The sequence below is a fragment of the Anabrus simplex genome, chromosome 12, assembly GCF_040414725.1.
Source record: "Anabrus simplex isolate iqAnaSimp1 chromosome 12, ASM4041472v1, whole genome shotgun sequence".
Lineage (NCBI taxonomy): Eukaryota > Metazoa > Arthropoda > Insecta > Orthoptera > Tettigoniidae > Anabrus > Anabrus simplex.
The window spans coordinates 46,311,783-46,329,558 of NC_090276.1; the positions used below are offsets into that span (position 1 = coordinate 46,311,783).

Consider the following 17,776-nt stretch of genomic DNA (forward strand, 5'->3'; position numbering starts at 1 on the left):
GTAACACTAGTGATTTTCACAATACGGCTCGATAGCTGCAGTCGCTTAAGTGCGGCCAGTATCCAGTAATCGGGAGATAGTGGGTTCGAGCCCCACTCTCGGCAGCTCTGAAGATGGTTTTCCGTGGTTTCCCATTTCCACACCAGGCAAATTCCGGGGCTGTGCCTTAATTAAGGCCACGGCCGCTTCCTTCCACTTCCTAGGCCTTTCCTCTCCCATCGTCGCCATAAGACATATTTGTGTCGGTGAGACGTAAAGGCCCCAGGGGCTCTGAACTTTAGAGCGTGGGTTGGTGACCACGGGGCCCTTAGCTGAGTCCTAGCATTGCTTCCACTTAGTTGTGCCAGGCTCCTCACTTTCATCTATCCTCTCCGACCTCCCTTGGTCAACTCTTGTTCTTTTCCGACCCCGACGCTATTAGGTTTGCGAGGGCTAGGGAGTCTTTCATTTTCACGCCCTTCGTGGCCCTTGTCTTCCTTTGGCCGATATCTTCATTTTTCGAAGTGTCGGACCCCTCCCCCATTTTTCCCTCTGATTAGTGTTAAATAGAGGATGGTTGCCCAGTTGTACTTCCTCTTAAAACAATAATCACCACCACCACCGAGACGTAAAGCAAAAAGCATAATACAGCAGTGGAAGTGCGCATAATCTCACAAGTCACGATAAAATCACGATTAATAACTGTATCGGCAAGTAGGGTCCCTAAACTGTATGGTTAGCGACACTGAATCGAACTCTACAGTTAGAAAATAAGTATAAATCAGTACCTTCACTATTAACAGGGGAGAAAGAGCAAGGCTGGGGCCACATTTGAGTGTTTGCACGGCGTGATTGTATTAGTGTGTTGTAATTTGTAAAGTAGCAAAGCATCGTCATTGCTCTACAAATGAAAGGAATTCCATTAAATAATAGCACCATATTTGCGTAATGTGCTGCGTTGTTTGTTTGTCGTCGTCGTCATCGCCATATTCAAGGAAAATATTGGATTCAGATGATAGGTCACCAAGTGAACAATTTGTGCTTCGACAAAATAAACTAAACGCCAACAAAGGGAAATTATTTAGTATTAAAGAATGTCTGTGAACTCATTTGAAATGGTTTTCTGTTTGTTGGAAAATGCTATCAGCAAAAGAAACACAACGTCTCCCGCAACACTGCGCCCGTTACTGATAACCACGAATCTCTCTTCATGTGTCTGTTTTTTAATTCTTGGTCCTTTGTATCGTATAGGCACAGATACTTTTGTACCTCCAAAATGATTAATTCAATGTCTAATTCCATTTTGTAAAGTGAAAGTACAAAACGGACGTAGGTCGACCACGTGCAATATTCACTAAACCACAGCGTCCTCATTGGCTAGGCACTGAACGGGAATACACGCAAACTAAATGGACTCCAGCGGGCGACCTTGAAGACGAGCCTTGTCTCGTGTCTCGCGGCGGGAAATCACGCTGTGTGTGTGACCAGTCCCGTCCAAATTTCTGTTGTGTATTTTTAACGCGAGATTTCACGCAATTACGCAGGGTGAAATCGCGCATGCGATTGCCTAGCATAAGGTTGTACCCTTAGTTTATGCACTTACATGGCAAAGAGTGTACATTAGAAGATTGTAACCATAGCATCGTCAAGAGACAATGTTTAGAGTAGTGAATTTTCTCAAGGATATTGTGACACGCTTTTAGAAAAGGTCAATTTGTAGGATTCCAGCAAGATATAGCAGGGAGATTCAGGAGATCAAATGAACAGTATCGCTATTGATCTATCCAAGGCTTTTGATAGGGTACATCATGGCAGATTACTGACAAAAAAGAAAAAACGAGTGACTGAATGGGTGGCTATATTTCTAGAAATTAAAACTCAGAGAATTAGAGTGGGTGAAGCGTTATTTGATCCTGTAATGATTAAGAGGGGGTCCCGCAGGGCACTGTCATTGGACCATTATATTTTCTTATATACCGTTTATAAATGATGTGAGTAAAGAACTGGAATTACAGATAAGGATATTTGCGGATTGATGTTATACTGTACAGAGTAGTAAATGAGTTGCAGTATTGTGAGCGACTGCAGGAGGCTTAAACAATGTACTGAGATGGACAGCAGACAATAGTATGATTATAAATGGGATGAAAACTCAAGTTGTGAGTTTCAACAAAGGAAAAATCCTCTCAGTTGTAATTATTGTATTGATGGGATGATAGTATATCGTGGGGAAGAATATAAGTACCTAGGTGTTAATATAAGGAATGAAGTAACCATATTAACGAGGTTATTAAGAAAGGTTACAGATCTCTTCACATGGTTATGAGAGTATTTAGGTGTTGTAGTAAGGATGTAAAAGAGAGGGTGTGTAAGTCTGTGGTAAGAGTATGAATCCAGTGTATGGGATCCTCACCAGGACTATTTGATACGAGAAGTAGAAAACATTCAAAGGGAAGCAGCATGATTTGTTCGTGGAGATTTCCGACAAAGGAGTAGTGTTACTAAAATGTTGCAAACTTTGGGGAGGGAAGACTTTGGAGTAAGGAGACGATCCGCTCAATTATGCGGTATGTTTCGGCCTGACAGTGGTGAACTGGCGTGAAATGACATGAGTAGAAGAATAATATTGAGTGGAACTGTTAAAAGCAGGAAGAATGATGTTGTGAACATAAAGTTTGAATTGAAGAGGACAGATTGGGGCAAATATTCATTTGTAGGACGAGGAATAAGGGATTGGAATAAATTATCAAGGGAAATGTTCGATAAATGTTCAAGTTCGTTGAAAATATTTAAGAAAAAGCTAGGTAAACAATTGATAGGGAATCTGCTACCAGGGCGACCGCCCTAAGTGCAGATCATTGATTGATTGAAGTTAAATACGAAAGTGTTGTGCTCATCGGTGTTTTCTCTTTGTTGTGTTGCAGCCAATGTTGCCGCTCGTGTTCCTCTTGCTCTTGGCAACATGCTGTTCTACAGTCAGTGCAGCACACGAGGGATTACCGTCCTCAAGTTCGCTGGAGCGCCTGTGGGAGGAGATTGGGAGTGTCAAGACGATGATGGCTGGCATCTCAGGTGGGTCCGTACTGAGCCTCAATTACTCTCTAATAATTCCTAGTTTTAAGTATACTTCGGTTGTGTACTTCAAAGCAAGTGATCAAAAACTGACTACATTTTGCCGTCAGTGTGTTGTTTTTCGAACTGAACCTCTATGGACTGCGTGTTAACAACCAATCTCATTTTCAGTGTCTTATGTCTTGTTCGTCTGCCGGCTTTGACATCCTGTCAGTATCTCTCGAGGCTATCGATCAACGGTCTCTTCTGCTCCTCTGATAAAGGGCCTCTCCATCTGTCTCCACCAAAATCCTGATAGCTATTCACTATCCTTCTGAGACTAACCCTGTAATTGATTTCATCATCCGTAGTGCCCACTTCTCTCACAAGGAAACATCGGCAACGGGCTAGTCGCCGATCGCGATGAAACTTGGAAAACACATTGAGGTACACGTAAAAAATGATGTCGGCATCAATTTTGGGTGCCAATATTCATTAGAGCGTTAACTACAGGGCCTAAAATTTGCGACATTTCAAATTCCGCGCTATCAGCGATGAATACCTGCTGGCCAATGCTAAGCTGGCACACTACGTACTTGGAGACACGCCTCTGCACCTCCTCCCCTCCCCGCTCCAATTGGTTCGCCACCGTAGCCAGCTATTGCGGGGTGAAGGGAAACTTGCTGTGGGGAACCAATTGGAGCGTGGAGAGGAGGAGGTACAGAGGCGTGTCTCCAAGTACGCAGTGTGCCAGCTTAGCATTGGCCAGCAGGTATTCATCGCTGATAGCGCGGAATTTGAAATGTCGCAACTTTTAGGCCCCGTAGTTAAAGCCCTAATGAATGTTGGCACCCAAAATTGATGCCGACATCGTTTTTACGTGTACCTCAATGTGTTTTCCAAGTTTCATCGCGATCGGCGACTTGCCCATTGCCGATGATCCCTTGTCAGAGCTTTCTTACACTCTTGGAACCATCTCAACTTAGATGCCTTTGGTTTTAGAAAATTCCAAATTTTCTTTGTGAGCCGGTCATTATTCATGCGGGAGATATGCCCATAAAACAGCAATCTTCTCTTTCTATCGGTTCCGTCTTGCTGTATACTTCTTTGCTGGATTTCAGTCGAACCCGTCAGTATTTTGTTAATCACTTTTACTTTCAATTTTTCAAAATTTTCAAGATCAATTTGGTTTTAGAAAAAATGTAGGAACACGTGGAGCAATCTTGACTTTGTTTTCTATGTTCCGGTGTATTTCATCATTACTTCTTGATATCAAGAGTTCTGTTGCTCTTAGCGGGCCGAGTATTTTCCGTATAATTTTTCTTTCCAGTTCTTCTAATTTATTCAGTACTAGACATACACCCCGGCGTATAAGCATTCCGGTTTGACTACTGTGTTGTAGTGTTGTATTTTGAGTTTTTAAAATAAACACTGTTGTAGATATTCCTAGTTATACCGAGTCCGCCTTCTTGGCTGAATGGTTAGCGTTAAGACCTTCGGTTCAGAGAGTCCCGGGTTCGATTCCCAGCCGGGTCGAGGATTTTAATCGCGTCTGGTTAATTCTTCGGGCTCGGGGGCTGGGTGTTTGTGTTTTTAACAACACTTTCCTCTTCAGATTCATACAACGTACTACACTACCAACCACCACAGAAACACGCAATAGTTTTTTTTCTACAGTTGGTTCTACGTCGCACCGACACAGATAGGTCTTATGGCGACGATACATGCAATAGTGATTAAATCCCTCCATATAGGGTTGCCGTCAGGAAGGGCATCCGGCAGTAAAACAGAGCCAAATCCACATGTGCGACACAGTTCGCACGAGCGACCACACAGGTGTGGGAAAAGCGTTTGGAAAAAGAAGAAGAAGAAGATCCTAGGTATAGCGAATGATCATTCCATCTTGTGTATCTTTTCTTCGACAGCGGACTTTTAGAAACCATTTTCTTCAATTTTTCTCCCAAATATCTGAATTTCTTTACCTTCCTTATTCGACCAATTTCTGTTATTATAAATTCTGGAGGACTTTTGTTATGTTTGTCATAAATTGGTTTTTTTCTGCGGAAATTTTTAAACCTGTTCTGTTGGCTATTTTTTCTAAGAGATTGACTTGTAAAGCAGTTTTTATTTTTATTTTTAGGTTTTCTGAAAGTATGGAGAAATCATCTGCAAATGCTAGACTGTTTATTTAAACACTTCCGTTCCTTTTTCCCAGTGTTGTTGGTGATATCTTGTGTTCTTTCAGTTTTTCATTCCAAATTCTTACTATTTTCTGCAGGAAGCAACTCAAAAGGAGTGGAGATAAACCATCACCTTGCCTTACACCTGTATTTGTTCTCAATGGTTTAGATGTTTCACCCATAAATATTACTTTTGACATGGTGCCTGTGAGGGTTTCACGAATTAGGTTTGCCAATTTGGTTTTAACTCCGAGCTCTCGGTTTACTTTATCTAGAGTTTCCCTATCAACAGAGTCAAATTATTATTATTATTATTATTATTATTATTATTATTATTATTATTATTATTATTATTATTATTATTATTATTAGTATCAATTTAGGAAGGCTCGGCTTGTGCCGGTAACATAATGGGCTGACTCGGCCTAAGCAAGGAGTCACCCTCTTGATTATGAAACTACAGGTACATATATCTACAAATATTTACAACAGAAATAATTACAACATATACTGTACATTTATACAATAAATACAAACAACTTCAGACAACTTCTTATGTCCCCGTTTTGGGAATCTGTTCTTCAGTATTACTGGAACTGCGGCCTGGAACTTCATGCTGTATGGCGTGAGTCAGAGGAAAAGTCGTTCCTAGGAATTTTCTCACAATGTGGCAAGTGCCCAGGAGGGTGGCTTTCTGTAGTTCTACGTATGTGTGATGATGCAGGTTTAATGCTGCCAGAGAGCTGTGCAAGCTTTTTGGAATAACACCAGTACATGATATTACTATTGGAACTGTGGTGACTGATTCTAGTTTCCACAGGCGTTGTATTTCTATTGCCAGTTCTGTGTATTTTGATATGTTTGTGGCTATTGTTGTTTGCAGATTGGAGGTATTTGGACAAGCAATTTCTATAAGGGATGCGGATCTTTTTTGATTTATCGATTAGAATAATATCTGGCCTATTGTTGCTGAGCGTGACATCGGTTATGACTTCTCGGTCCCATAGTAGTTTGTATGAAGAGTTTTCGAGAATGGGTGGAGGTGTATATTTCCAATATGCAGTTGATGACTGAAGAAATCCACATTTTACAGAAAGTTTCAGGTGAATGATTTTAGCTACCTGATCATGTCGGTGCTTATAATCAGTGTTGGCCAAGTGTGGGCAACCAGAGATGACTTGCTGTATGCTCTCTGTAGTTCTGGAATAGCGGCGGCAGTTGACTGTGACAACTGTTGGATCATTCAAGATGAATCTACGGTAGTTCCGTGTAGCAATTACTTGATCTAGATGGCCAGAACAAATCCTTCTGTTTCTGGAAAAAGACCGGAGTAAGTCAGCCAAGCGTGCGACGCAGGTTTGTCGATATGAAGCTGATCCAGTTCTTGGGGGTATTTCCCGTGAAGAGGTTTTTGCTTCCACGTGGCCATATTCATCTCTTTTGTAGGTGGGGTAGAAACAAGCATTTCTGGCGACGACAGATTGAGAGGTGTATAGTTTATATCAGCTCTGCAAACAGCATGATGAAGACACGATGTATCAGCTTTCGAGTGGAAATATTCTCTTAGACTTGATATCAGATTGCTGTGTAAATTGACAATGGATAAGAAGCCCCTACCACCTTCTGATCTCGGGAGTGTAAGACGTTCGGTTGCAGATTTGAGATGGTGCATATGGTACCGGGTGAGTGAAACTGCTGTTTTCGTTTGTAACTGCTGAAGTTCTGTTTGAGTCCATTTTATGATGCCAAAGGAGTATGTGAGCAGTGGTACGGCGTACGTATTGACTGCTTTGGTAAGATGTTTAGATGTCAGTTTTGATTATAGTACCTTGTTGAGGCGTGTTATATATTGCTGCGTGACATTTCTCTTGATGTCGGCATGTTTCATACGAGCGCTCTGATGAAAACCGAGGTATTTGTACATTTCTTCTTCCTCCAGCTGTTGTATGGATTCGTCGCTTAAACAAGAAGGTGTCCCTTGTGCTGAGTAGGATCCTCTGATGACAGTTTGGGTTCTGCATTTGTCCAATCCAAACCGCATGCCTATATCTGAAGAAAACGTCTTGGTAATTGAGAAGAGATGTTGGAGATGGGGTTTGGCAGAGGCATACAGCTTAATGTCATCCATATAGAGTAAGTGGCTGATTTTGAATAGCTCTTCTCGCTTATTCTTAATGTTAAATCCATATCCGCTTGTGTTCAGTAGGTAGGATAGTGGATTTAATGCCATGCAGAACCATAATGGACTCAGTGAGTCCCCTTGGAAGATCCCTCGTCGTATTGGTATGGGTCTTGTTGCAACACTGCAGTTTCTTAGAGAAACGTGAAGTGAGGTGTTACAGGTGGTAGTGGTGATTATTGTTTTGAGAGGAAGTACAACTAGGCAACCATCCTCTATATAACACTAATCAGAGAGAAAAATGGAAGTGATCCGACACTTCGAAAAAATGAAGATATCGGCCAAAGAAAGACAAGGGCCACGAAGGGCGTGAAAATGAAAGACTCCCTAGCCCTCGCAAACCTAATGGCGTCGGGGTCGGAAAAGAACAAGAATTGACCTAGGGAGGTCGGATAGGATAGATGAAAGTGAGGAGCCTGGCACAAGTAAGTGGAAGCAATGCCAGGACTCAGCTGAGGACCCCGTGGTCGCCAACCCACGCTCGAAAGTTCAGAGCCCCTGGGGCCCCTTTTAGTCGCCTCTTACGACAGGCAGGGGATACCGTGGGTGTTATTCTACTGCCCCCACCCACAGGGGATGAGATGTTCCAGTCTGCCATTACCGTCTTCAGGAAGTGAATGATTGACGGGTCAACTTTATATAGTTTTATTATTATTATTATTTTATTATTATTATTATTAGTATTAGTATTAGCCAGTTCTGTGGTGTAGATATAACGACTCTGTCTCCTATTCCAAGGCCCTGGGTTCGTTTTCCGGCCAGTTCAAGGATTTTAATTCTAGATTCAGGAACTGAGGAGAAAACAGGGTTCACTTGATACGAGATTTTCTCAAGCTCTTAGTTACAGGAAGAAAGCGCACTGTGAGAAGATGACGCTACTTACCTCGTGTACATGGACTAACACTGGTTGCCATGGTTACAATGGTGTTCGGAAATTGATGACGATAATTCTAGAAAGAACCCCTCTCCCAAGATACTGTATGTTCATTTTAAAATGTCCTTTTCGTCTCTCTGTGAGCTGCTCCAATCTGTTCCAAATTCTGACAGTTTTATTACTTCAGAAGAGCATTCTGCGGCTGGGAATATATTATTTGTGTGTGTTGGAGCTAAATGTGGATGTCATTTCTATTTCCGTTTTAGCTCTCTTTTTTTTATGCCTTTATGACTGTTCTTAGTATCCGGCCAATGGTACTGGGTATTTCCAGGACTATTTGTAGGCCATGCTGGTCTCGATTTAGACTTCGGAGATGCACGTGAGTGTATCACAACACACATATCAGTCAAAGAGAATATTAGTTCTCTCCCACCCCACCTCCTCCTGATATTGAACCGTTCCTCTCCAAGAAGTTGACCAGAGTTGTGTCGGGGTGACAGTCGCGCGTTTTGAATTGAAGAAAAAAGCCACTCATCGCGTGAAATGAAATGGCGTATGGCTTTTAGTGCCGGGAGTGTCCGAGGACATGTTCGGCTCGCCAGGTGCAGGTCTTTTGATTTGACACCCGTAGGTGACCTGCGCGTCGTGATGAGGATGAAATGATGATGAAGACGACACATACACCCAGCCCCCGTGCCAGCGAAATTAACCAATTAAGGTTAAAATTCCCAACCCTGCCGGGAATCGAACCCGGAACCCCTGTGACCAAAGGCCAGCACGCTAACCATTTAGCCATGGAGCCGGACACTCATCGCGTGATTGGTATTTTCGAAATAAAGTAGACATAGTGTGTCGAAGATAAATGAAAAATGAAAATCCACAGACTGTTTCCAGTCATTCGACCGGGTCAGGAATGGAAATGAATGAAGTCCCCATCTAGCGGCAAGAATATGAATTGTGCCGGCTGCCGAAGCCTGTCGCACTCCTCTGGGACAATTATTAATGAATGACAGATGAAATTATAGTGGTGGTGGTGGTGATTATTGTTTTAAGAGGAAGTACAACTTGGCAACCATCCTCTATATAACACTAACCAGACGGAAAATTGGAAGGGATCCGACACTTCGAAAAATGAAGATATCGGCCAAAGAAAGACAAAGGCCACGAAGGGCGTGAAAATGAAAGACTCCCTAGCCCTCGCAAACCTAATAGCGTCGGGGTCGGAAAAGAATAAGAGTTGACCAAGAGAGGTCGGATAGGATAGATGAAAGTGAGGAGCCAGGCACAAGTAAGTGGAAGCAATGCCGGGACTCAGCTAAGGGCCCCGTGTTCGCCAAACCACGCTCCAAAGTTCAGAGCCCCTGGGGCCCCTTTCAGTCGCCTCTTACGACAGGCAGGGGATACCGTGGGTGTTATTCTACCGCCCCCACCCACAGGGGGGAGAAGAAATGAAATGATAGTGGAGAGTGTTGCTGGAATGAAAGGTGGCAGGGAAAACCGGAGCACCCAGAGAAAAACGTGTCCCGCCTCCGCTTTGTTCAGCATAAATCTCACATGGAGAGACCGGGACTTGAACCACGGAACCCAGCGGTGAGAGGCCGATGCGCTGCCACCTGAGCCACGGAGGCTACGTCGGACATAAGTGCAAATATGCATATTTTGCTAGTTATAGGCAGGGTCTTGAGCACACATGACGACACATAAATGTCTCATTTCAAAAACAAAAAATAAAGTGAAAATTTAATGTTTGTAGCTCAGGTAGTATTTGATGATTTTTTTAAAAAAAATTGCTTTTCGTAGCACCGGCACAGATAGGTTTTATGGCAACAATGGTATTGGAAAGGGCTAGGAATGGGAAGGAAGGGCCCGTGGCTTTAATTAAGTTATAGCCCCAGCATTTGTCTGGTCTGAAAATGGGCAACCATTTAAAACAATCGAACTCACTATTGCACGAATGTAAGCTCATAGCTGCGCGACCCTAACCGCACGGCCAACTCGCTCGGTAATGATGAACGATTTAGGGTTTTGCTGACAGACATTACAATATTTTCCTGTGTCAAAACTTCCAATTCTTGCACGTTGAGCGCTTTCATACTATTTACTTATGCAAACTACCTGAAGCTGCTGTGAAGTGATGTACTTAGAGTTGCTTCTTACATACACTCATGTTCATGAAAACCAGAACACCTTGAAAGACTAGAGATATGTTCATATTCACAGGACATGTGCAGTAGTATGTTCTGAAGAAATGATTAGCATTTAAACCATGTTGGCCTTCAGGTTCAAGGTCTTCATCGATATCTCGGCGCACCACCACCGATTGGTAAAATGTGCCTGCGGGTCTCGTCGTCGCTATAAACCGAAGCTAATGGATCAGTGTGACTTGAGCAGACGTGCAGGATGTCTCGCAGACGTATGCGAGAACCGTACCGTCAAATGAGTGAGTTTGAAAGAGGGCGCATTATTGACATGAGAGAACGTGATGCATCCATCCGGGAAATTGCTGCTTGTGTGGGACGAAGTGTGCCGGCAGTGCAACGGGCGTGTACAGAATGTTTCACAGAAGGCCGTAGAACACGACGAGATGGGCCTGGTCGCATCACCCAGACCACCTTCAGAGAAGATCGACACCTCATCCGAATGGCATTGCAGGAGAGATCTGCTTCCTCCTCGGCTCTGGCGCAACGTCGCAACTTCTATCTTTGACTAATGTGCATAGGTAAACATGCTAGACTGCAATAGGGTATGTAGCGACGTCACTGGGGACAGGAATGTCAGCCGATAGTGTTTTCGGACGAATCCAGGTTCTGTTTTTTTTTTTTGTTTGAAAATGATGGCCACATTTTGGTTCGCCGCAGACAGGGGGAGAGGCATCATACTGACTGCATTCGCACAAGACATACAGCGCCAACTCAAGGCCTTGGCGTGGAGTGCTATTGGGTACAACCACAAATTACATTTGGTGTATGTGCAGGGCACTGTGGCCAGTTTGACCTACGCGAATGCCATCCTGCGACCCGTAGCCATACACTTTCTGCACGACACCCCAGACGCCATATTTCAGCAGGACAATGTTGCTGCACGAACACGTACCTTCTTGTTGTCACAGGATATCAGGATGTTGCCCTGGTCCGCCCGATCACCGGACTTGTCTCCAATCGAATATGTGTGGGATATGGTGAAACGACGAGTGCGGCGCTGTGACCCAATGCCAACCACCAAAGATGAACTGTGGAACCAGGTGAATGCAGCATGGGTGGCGATAACCCAGGACGGTATCGCGCCTTATACGCGTCGACGCCATCTCGCATGGAACCAGTCATCAGTGCCCATGGAGGACCCAGTGCCTACTAGGCAACATGACACATGCTGGTGTCTGAAATGCTAATCGTTTCTGCAGAACATACTAATGAACATATGCTGTGAATATGAACTTCCTATCTGTAGTCGTTAAAGGTGTTCTATTTTTTTATGAACATGAGCGTGTTACGCATGAAGAATACGTCCTGAAGCCGTCGTGAAGAGATCTACATAACTGCAGTGCGTGATGTACTTTAGAATTGCTTCTTACACATTGCGCATAGATACTGCCTGAAGCGAGCCTCCGTGGCTTAGGCGGCAGCGCGTCTGCCTCTCACCGCTGGGTTCCGTGGTTCAAATCCCGGTCACTCCATGTATGATTTGTGCTGGATAAAGCGGAGGCTACACAAGTTTTTCTCCGGCTACTCCGGTTTTCCCTGTCATAATTCATTTCAGCAACACTCTCCAATATCTTTCATCAATAACTGCCTTAGAGGAGTGCGACAGGCTTCGGCAGCCGGCACAAATCCTATCCTCGCCGCTAGATAGGGCTTCATTCATTCCATTCCTGATCCGGTAGAATGACTGGGAACAGGCTGTGGATTTTCACTGCCTGAAGCATGGTACGGCGGGTGGTATAAGCCCGGAGGCAAACGAAGCTACTACCTCACAAACATCACACACTACTTCAAGATCCTCTCTAGAACGAACAACTAGCTCAATTATAAAAACATCATACTTAACGAACTACGGACATTCATCCCTACCTTCCGTAAAGTTATGTGTACATCTCCCAAACACCATGTAGGCCTATAAATGTACTGAGTTTGAAATTTTATTTTGGACATGTTATTTCTTAATTGTAAGCAGATATGCACATATTGATGAAAGAGTCCATCAAACCAGATGATCAGTATTCACATCCTTGAATTCCGAATCATTTTACCACTGGGGCAGTAGATGGTGCTCAGAGGGGTTTCCAGTTCTGGGGAACGCACCTCAAGGCGTTAGGCCGCCTTAAATTTGAGACGCTCTCGATAAGTCTCATGATTCTCGACACTGATAAATTTAATTGTAATTCTGACAAACAAGCCAGTCTATCCTCTTAGATGCGTTTTCGATCATGTTGAAGCCATGGTTTGTCCATGTGTCCTGACATTGTACGAAAGAAAGACATATATTGCATCTTTTCGGACCATAATTTCCTCAAATGTTCATTATTTCCTTAGTTTTAACATATACAGTATGGGCCGATTGCAGAAACGGCATTTAGACGATGTCTACGGTTAAACAATGCCTAAGTATGGCTGCCGCATTGCAGAGACGTTATTTATCACTTAGACACTGTCTAAAACCGATGTTCAACCGGTCATGTTTAAACACTGCCGAGAGCACTGTTTAACCTCAAATGACAGGAGTGAATTCACAATCAGAGGTTATGTACCGTGAAATATGTTATTTGTATTATCATATTGAGACGATTCCGGGAAGAAAGGTTAGTCCGACGGCCTCTCTGTGGGTCGCCCGCTGCTAAATCACAGCAATTCGTTTGACAGGCACGGGGAGATAATCATAAAATAAGGTTTCGCTTTACGAGAGACTTGTTTCTTGAGACTGACTAAGTGACAGTCCAGTAACTGTCAACTTGAATAAATTCTTGGCAATCGATATACCGTATTTTATTATATACATGGGGTAATTTCCATGGAATTATAGGTCACTTCGACAACATTCATATCACAATTACGTATCCCGATTGTCCAAGGGCTGTCACATACATCAACCGGGAGAGATTCACTTATTTTTACTGCCAAGTAAACACACATAATGGTAAAAACTAAAATGTAGGTTGTATGGGATTTTTATATATATAATCGCATAAGTTTTCGGCAACTATCAGATAGGAAAAGGCAAGTGGTGGTGATTATCGTTTAAAGAGGACTGGGGAAGAAGAGCCGTGGCCATAATAAAAGCCCTAGTATTTGCCTGGTGAAAAAATAGGGAAACCATGGAAAACAATCTTCACGGCTGCCGATGATGCGTTTCGAATCTACGATCTCCAGAATGCAAGCTACATCTATATGGCCCCTACAACACACTCGGTTACACATTACTATTGCTTCATCTTCTCTTCGTTGAAGCTACTGTATTTATGAGTAAATTACACTCACTGAAACAACGCTATAATGAAAGCGTAAGCTACATTTCCCCGTACGGTGCCGTGTCGCTTTTGTGTCGATAATATTATGAGATTTAATTTGCACCCAAAGCGATACTCTTATCTGTGGGCAAGTCATGCTCAGCCATATTTGAGTAATGTGTAGGAAGACAAACAGCCGACTGGCGTTCGACGCGCGCACCGACGAATTTCATTGGCTGCGACAAGCAAAGAGTTGCATGAAAGATACTTCTGTCTCCATTTTCAAACCAAAATTGAAAGTTTAAGGGATGTCTAGTTAAACATCGACTGAACATTGTTTATGCAATGGAAGATCGTGAATGATTTAGACGTTGTTTAGGTAGATGATGTCTAATGCTTAAAACTAGCCATCGTTTCTGCAATCGGCCCTATATGTTTTATGGCTGGGATCGTCCAAAAATTTGTGTAACGTGACGCGACAAATGTGTGACGGAAGTGTTGCCTAGCAGCCGTGCAGGCTGTGATGTAAGGTATGGATAGATGGTCAGACAGTGTTGCCTAGCAGCCTTGCAGACTGTGATGTAAGGTATGGATAGATGGTCAGACAGTGTTACCTAACAGCCGTGCAGGCTGTGATGTAAGGTATGGATGGATGGTGAGACAGTGTTACCTAGCAACCGTACAGGCTGTGATGTAAGGTATGGATGGATGGTCAGACAGTGTTACCTAGCAACCGTGCAGGCTGTGTCTTATGGCTGGTGGTCATCTGAAATTAGCAGCCGTTGATGGATGGCCATGACCGGGAGACATATTTAGATCTTATAATCTTTTGACTTTCGCAAAAGGGAATATACATATTTTTACTATGAGTCCCCGGGCCCGCTGAAGGTCCGGGCCGGATCGCATTGCAGGCCCTAACTTTACGCCCCTGGAAAGGTAAATGTTTTCCATCATAGAGTACTAGTGATGTGCTGCGGTGCAGTGGCTTGCCTAGCCTCCATGTCACAATAGACCCCAGTTAGCTGGTCATGTTTCGGGTAAGCCACGATCAATTAATCAATCAATCAATCAATCAATCAATACTGATCTGCATTTAGGGCAGTCGCCCAGATGGCAGATTTCCTGTCTGTTATTCTCCTAGCCTTTTCTTAAATTATTGCAAAGAAATTGGAAATTTATTGAACATCTCCCTTGGTAAGTTATTCCACTCCCTAACCCCCCTTCCTATAAACGAATATTTGCCCAGATTTGTCCTCTTGAATTCCAACTTTATCTTCATGTTGTGATCTTTCCTACTTTTAAAGATACCACTCAAACTTATTCGTCGACGGATGTCCTCCCACGGCATCTCTCCACTGATAGCTCGGAACATACCACTTAGTCGCTACACTTTTGTCGACATCTGATACCTCGAGAGGCTGTGGACTGGACCCATCCAGAAGCAAGACGGACAAGAGGCCACCTCTGGAACACCTGGCGGCGAACTTTCACCGTCGACCAGAAGCTTGTTGGCTTAACCTGGAACGAGACTGAAGCGCTTGCAATGGAGAGATTTCGTCACCCGATTTGTAGAACAGCATGAGAGGCCCTGAGAATGAGTGTATATAATGTCTTCTATTAAAAAAAAAGTTTATAGTTCTTTTTCGTTCTGGTGACTGCATCATACAGCCGTAGCCTACATGAAAAAAAAAAAAAAATTCTCTCTCTCTCTGAGAAAACTTGACCACGTTGTTGAGGGATAGCCCTTCTTTAATAATGATGATAACAACAAAGGGTAGGATGATCGGGAACGGTTACCTTCTTTGGTCTTTCCTCTCTCCCTTGGTCAACTTGCCATAATTTGTAATTTTGGATCTGAAGATTACCCGATTTTGAACATTTGCTGCTCTTATACCTGCCTGTTTCAAATCCGTTTTCATTTTGGCAATCGATTTCGCTTTGTCTGTTTTGTCCTTATTCCTGTTTTCGTAAATTTCGACTGTTCGTTTTTTATGGTTTTTACTTTTTGCACCTTGCCTTACGTCGCACCGACACATATTATGGCGACGATGGGATAGGAAAGGCCCAGGAGTGGGAAGGAAGTGACCGTGACCTTAATTAAAGTACAGCCCCAATATTTTCCTGGTGGGAAAATGGGAAACCACGGAAAACCATCTTCAGGCTGCCGACAGTGGGGTTCGAACCCACTATCTCCCGAATACTGGATACTGGCCGCACTTAAGCGACTGCACCTTTGTCCTGATGTCACTTGAGTTTTACAGAATGTTCTATTCATTTGTACATACGTTATGGGATACTCGAGAAGATACGAGAATGCATGTTGTGTCATACTTTTCTGGAAGCCTGGCCAGGCAAGGTATTTTACAGGGCAGTCTTGGGTTGTAGATCTTCAAATTTCTTCTTTAAAAGGTCTCGTTGCAAGAAGTCATCACGTAAGATCCCCAAGTCTTGTAAATCCTTATTATTATTATTATTATTATTATTATTATTATTATTATTATTATTATTATTATTAGCTGGGCAGCCTGGGAGAGGTACTGGTTCTCCTCCACAGTTGTATCCCCGACACTTGAGCTGGTAAAGATGGGATCCCTCTCTGAGTCCGAGGGAAAAGCCAACCCTGAAGGGTAAACGGATAAAGAAGAAGGTTATTATTATTATTATTATTATTATTATTATTATTATTATTATTATTATTATTATTATTATTATTATTATTGGAAGGTCATCATTGAGAGTCCACTAACTTGGAAGCAGAAGGCTAGCGCTCACTTAGATCGGTCCAGTATGTTTTATCCCGTCCTCTTCGTGAGTTGAAATCAGAGGCAAGGGAAGGATGAAAGGAAGAAAAAAAAAGTCATGACGAAATTCGATCTTGTGACTTGGTCCCCTGTTGTGATTCACTCGGGTCTTAAGTGTAATCTTTGGCAAGCCATGAAGCCGAAGACCTCCGACAGAGCTGCCCAAAGCGGACCGGATCACCATGTGCTAGCATGTGTGGGTGTGTTGTATGTTCCACATCAAAGGGAAGCTTAAGAATCAGTTCCTTCGCTCGTTTCCTGTCAAGATCGCGGGCTAAATATACGCCACCAACAAAACACACACAGAATATATACTTCTCACTGTAGCGATAACAAGCTGCAGATGTTTAAGTAAATAGGCGTGTCGTTAGCACTGTATACTTCAAACAGGTCACTGTAGTCAAGGTGAGCCATTCCGTAATACAGTGTTGTGTTATTGGGGTAGAGGGGGAAGCAGGGTGTAAAATCGCGGGAAGTGGGGGGGGGGGCTGAGGGTCCCTCCACCACCGACGATTTTGAATACTGATTACTAGGGCTCGGAAGATGAAGAACTATAAATTCGCCAAAAGAATTATAATAACAAAAATGACATCAAACTGGCAAAAAAACAGACCTAAGCCATCTTCGAAGTGGTTTTCCGTGGTTTCCCACTTCTCCTCCACGCCAGTGCCGGGATGAAGGCCACGGCCGCTTACTTCCCTCTTCCTTGTCTATCCCTTCAATTCTTCCCATCCCTCCTCCCCACAAAGGCCCCTGTTCAGCATAGCAGGTGAAGCCACTTGGGTGAGGTAATGGTCCTGCACCCAATTGTATCCCCTGGTCCCAAGTCTCACGCTCCAAGACACTGCCCTTGAGGCGTTAGATATGGGAACCCTCGCTGAGTCCGAGGAAAAAACCAACCCTGGATGTTAAGCAGATTAAGAAAGAATCAAGAAAGATTTAATGAAGAAATATAATGTTTGGACAGTTCTGGTGGTATGCAACATAGAGTGCAAAAATATGCGAATTAAATACTTCTCCTTTCGGACAGTATACTGTATATGTTTAGTTTAACATCTATTTTTTAAAATTTGTGTTTGTTAAAATAAAGTACTCCACAGTCGGCAACCCTGATGATGGTTTTTCATGGTTTCCTATTTTCACACCAGGCAAATGCTGGGGCTGTACCTTAATTACAGCTAGGGCCGCTTCCTTCCCACCGGGCGAGTTGGTCGTGCGGTTAGAGGAGGCGCGCGGCTCTGAGCTTGCATCCGGGAGATAGTGGGTTCAGAT

At 43.4% G+C, this 17,776-nt stretch overlaps 1 protein-coding gene across 2 annotated transcripts in view; it reads left to right on the forward strand.

The window, feature by feature from the left end:
* LOC136884431 (uncharacterized) overlaps positions 1-17,776 on the forward strand; it is a 179,681-nt gene that overhangs the window by 85,964 nt on the left and 75,941 nt on the right. For both annotated transcript variants that reach the window (XM_067156592.2, XM_067156591.2), the window contains exon 2: positions 2,904-3,051. In XM_067156592.2, coding sequence (XP_067012693.2) covers positions 2,904-3,051 — 148 coding nt within the window. The remainder of the gene's footprint in view (positions 1-2,903; positions 3,052-17,776) is intronic.